Source organism: Trichinella spiralis (assembly GCF_000181795.1).
Source record: "Trichinella spiralis strain ISS 195 chromosome Unknown Scfld8, whole genome shotgun sequence".
NCBI classification, from domain to species: Eukaryota; Metazoa; Nematoda; class Enoplea; order Trichinellida; family Trichinellidae; genus Trichinella; species Trichinella spiralis.
In genome coordinates this window covers 61,409-65,842 of record NW_003526947.1, presented here as the reverse complement: position 1 = coordinate 65,842, position 4,434 = coordinate 61,409, and the positions used below count along the sequence as shown (strand labels likewise).

The 4,434-nt window shown below is 33.1% G+C and overlaps 2 protein-coding genes across 2 annotated transcripts; both read left to right on the top strand.

The window, feature by feature from the left end:
- Positions 1-855: 855 nt before the first annotated feature.
- On the top strand, positions 856-1,720 carry Tsp_11699 (hypothetical protein). The gene is made up of 2 exons (XM_003372661.1): positions 856-963; positions 1,469-1,720. Exons 1-2 carry the CDS (start codon positions 856-858, stop codon positions 1,718-1,720), a joined length of 360 nt encoding a protein of 119 aa, XP_003372709.1.
- A 2,035-nt stretch (positions 1,721-3,755) lies between these two features.
- On the top strand, positions 3,756-4,395 carry Tsp_11698 (protein argonaute; the record flags this gene model as incomplete). Its single annotated transcript, XM_003372660.1, has 3 exons — positions 3,756-3,974; positions 4,030-4,220; positions 4,275-4,395. Coding segments are annotated over exons 1-3 (531 nt in total), but the record flags the coding sequence as incomplete, so codon positions are not given.
- Between the last annotated feature and the right edge of the window lie 39 nt (positions 4,396-4,434).

Below are 4,434 nucleotides of genomic sequence, written 5' to 3'. Positions count from 1 at the left end.
AATTTGTGCAGGCATTCAAAGTTAAAAAAATATTGTGGTTCAAGATGAAAAAGTCCAACTATATTTTTTCTGTTTAAAAATTAGGGGAATGTATATGTATATAAATGTATATACATGTATTATATTATATTACATTATATTGTTGTGACAGAAAATGTTAAACCAAAATATATATATAAAATGAATCATTATTGCAGTTGAAAAAATTTATTTCTCAATATATTTCTTCATTTTAATAATAAAAATATCATTTTAATATTTTAATTCATTTACTTTGTAATTCAAATTAAATTGTTTTTAAAGAATTGAAAATTATCAAGAATTATTTTAGATATTTTAAAAGTAGAATTTATGCATTGTTTTTGCTTTAAATACAATTTATTTTTCATTTCATCGGGGCAGTGAACGTGGCGTAAGCGTATCACTTGCCTGGGGTTGTGCAGAGTTGTTATATCGGGGTTCGAGTCCTGATATGAAAAAAGAAAATTGCGGCGTAAAGCGCAGCGCAAAGACCGTGTGTAGAGCTAACAAGCAAAAGCTCTAATACACAAAACAGGGTTTGGGACGTTCCCAACCCTGGGATCCCTTTTCACAATAAATTTTGAGAAAAAACAACAAAATGAATCCTGATCACGTAGCAGCATTTACGACAGCTAAAAGAAATTGATATATGACTTTTTCCATTTTTTACATATTTTTATGCCTATTTTCACTATATTAGGTTGGTATTTCTACTGTATTTCTTTGATGAAGAGAAATGTTGATATTCATGCTATTATTTACAAGCTTTCAACTGAAAATGCTTTTTTCAGTTAAATGATCTGATCTAAGTGACTTGACAAACTGATGATTGATATGACTGCGGTTGCAAAACTTTTTTTAGCTCGTTGTTACTTTTGCCGTTGTGTGTTCACTGTGAAGCGCTTACTCTATCCCTATTACTTGCAATGCACATCTAATTTGGTTTTTATTTTGTTTTATTGTTAATGGGATATTCACATAAATCACTAAAATCTATCCGCTTACACTCTAATTCTACTTATTTTTTCAGTCTTATTGATCGGTGCCTTTTAAAAAATCAAACAGATTTAAACTAGTTGAATTTTTTTAATAATCAATCGCAAATTGCCAGGCATTCAAAGTTAAAAAAATATTGTGGTTCAAGATGAAAAAGTCCAACTATATTTTTTCTGTTTAAAAATTAGGGGAATGTATATGTATATAAATGTATATACATGTATTATATTATATTACATTATATTGTTGTGACAGAAAATGTTAAACCAAAATATATATATAAAATGAATCATTATTGCAGTTGAAAAAATTTATTTCTCAATATATTTCTTCATTTTAATAATAAAAATATCATTTTAATATTTTAATTCATTTACTTTGTAATTCATATTAAATTGGTTTTTAAAAAATTCAAAATTATCAAGAATTATTTTAGATATTTTAAAAGTAGAATTTATGCATTGCTTTTGCTTTAAATACAATTTATTTTTCATTTCATTGGGGCAGTGAACGTGGCGTAAACGTATCACTTGCCTGGGGTTGTGCAGAGTTGTTATATCGGGGTTCGAGTCCTGATATGAAAAAAGAAAATTGCGGCGTAAAGCGCAGCGCAAAGACCGTGTGTAGAGCTAACAAGCAAAAGCTCAAATGCACAAAACAGGGTTTGGGACGTTCCCAACCCTGGGATCCCTTTTCACAATAAATTTTGAGAAAAAACAACAAAATGAATCCTGATCACGTAGCAGCATTTACGACAGCTAAAAGAAATTGATATATGACTTTTTCCATTTTTTACATATTTTTATGCCTATTTTCACTATATTAGGTTGGTATTTCTACTGTATTTCTTTGATGAAGAGAAATGTTGATATTCATGCTATGATTTACAAGCTTTCAACTGAAAATGCTTATTTCAGTTAAATGATCTGATCTAAGTGACTTGACAAACTGATGATTGATATGACTGCGGTTGCGAGAATGTTCTACTCCCCGAGTTTACTTCAAAGACATGCCGCTCGACATTCGATTTGCCTTACATTGCATTGGTTTTCATGCAGGCTTACTTTCAATAGATGCTGTTGCGATGAGTTTTATTCGTTGTCGCAAACTTAAATTTTTGCTGCTTGCCATTGTAATGCGTGCTATTTGTTAATGTTTGATTTCTTGTTAATGGTCAGTTTTCTGATATTTAAAGCTTTGCTATTTTATGATATTCATGTAGTAAAATTAATTGCAATTAATTATTTATGAAATTCAGTGAAATGGTGAATCCGCGTGCTCTTTCTTGCTAATTGCATCCATAACTTCTATATTCAATTTATACTTTAATTTAAACTTATATAATGGAAAGCAAACTTTTGAACAAGGTCTTTGAAATGCTGAATGGTATACACGCAATGAATTAAGTCGGTTTAAATTAATGTAAATCGAATTTCTTAGATCTGATTAGCAGTTCTATGAATATAATAATACACAAAAATGAAGCTACAAGCAAATTTGTTAATAAACTTATAATTTTATATTGCTAGACAGCTTTTAAACGTGTAGTTTAGCTTATTAAAATTACTAAAAAGTGCTTATACCTATTCACTTCGCTGGGGTCGCTTGATATAAATCCCAATTATTCCCCAAACCGATTGGCGTATAAAACCGCAGCATGTGGCATTCTTCATGAATGCACAAACGACCGTCATGATAGATGTCAAAGGCACCGAAGAAACTTACGTCATCATTCGACGTTCTGTCAAAATTTTATATGGGCGCGTTTTGTGCGAGGGTAGGTTGCAGGCAGGCAATCAAAACTACAAAGCGTTCATAACAAACAATCAAGCAATGCAGAAAATTTTAATTAGCTTGAGTAAATAAAATTGAGAGTAACGCTAGCTCAAAAGCAAGCAAAATAATAGATATCGCACAGAAATTTCCATCTTCACCACTCAATGAATGATTCTGACGTAAAACCATTTCGTAAAAAATACTTCCAAAAACGTGGTATACTATACCTACTTACACTGAAATGCACCTGCATTTTCTTCAATTGAATTGCAGAAACCATTGAAGTTCTCAAGTTTGAATTCAACCAGTAATCAGTTTGCCAAGAGACTTATATACTGTACTGCGTTTCGTAGGTGACACGGTCACTGGGGAAGCGAGAGTGATCTCTTTTGCTGGACTGCGGCGCCGCTTCAATTCTGCTGTCGCTCTTTTACAAATGGCGGCTACAACTCAGGTGGCTTTAATTCACATCCATTTGGTCTGGAACTGTACAGCCGCTATTTTGTCCTCTCTTTGTATTTTCCCCAAGGGAAACATACGACGATCCTGCAGGGAGTGCAATATCAGGCCAACCCGCGCCGAACCGCGGTGAAGGCCCGCGATCGCCTGTCTAGCCATTCAAAATTATTTGCAAATTTATATTGAGTCCACTTGGAATTTAAACCATACAATAAATGGGCGGGTCCTCCAGGGCCAGGGTACAGTTGGCACTACAGCTAATCACTCTGTGAGAGCATCTGATACCTGTTGATAATATACAATGTAATTAAAGCAATCAACGTTTATTTTTCATTTAAAATGTTAAAAAATCAATCAAGAATTATATTCTCATCATTGCTCACCAAATCGGGACATCGTTCCGCTAGCTAATCAATGATTTGATGATAGAAATCACAAAGTCTTGACTCGAAGAATTCAATGAACAACGTTTGTAGCTAAACATCGTTGTTAAATGAAACGCAATGCACAACGCAACAATGCACAAATCATTTGAATCAAATTACCGGCCGTTAATTACGTTTATTGTCGTTCAAAAGCGACATCATGCTCGATTTTTTTGTTGTCATGAATCTGCGGCACGAGGACGCGGGAAAAACATCCCTGCTGGTACTGTTATCGATAGAGTAGTGACATCTCCTGATGAATATGATTTCTTTTTGTGCAGTCATCATGGAATTCAAGTATGACTTTATGAAATGTTTTGAATCTTTATTATTAATATTATTTGAATTGCAGGGAACTAGTAGACCGACGCGATATCATGTGCTGTTTGATGAAAGCAACATGGATGCGAATGTAATGCAGTCGATTACATACTATTTTTGCCATCTATATGGTCGATGTGCTCGTTCTGTCAGTATACCAGCACCAGTATATTTTGCAGATTTAGTTTGCGCCCGTGCTCGTTATCATATTCTTGCAGCATTGTAAGTTTGATTAACTTATTTAAAAATGAATGAATTATTGAATTTATTTTTTAGAAATTCTGGGCTAGTGGAAAAGTTTTCTGATGAGGACAGTAATGGTACTAGTAGTAGTTCCATCAGTAAAGCTGAATCCGTGAAAACAGAATTGGCTAATATAATTGCACTTCATAAAAGAGTAAAAAAGTCATGTACTTTGCGTGATCTGTATCACCGA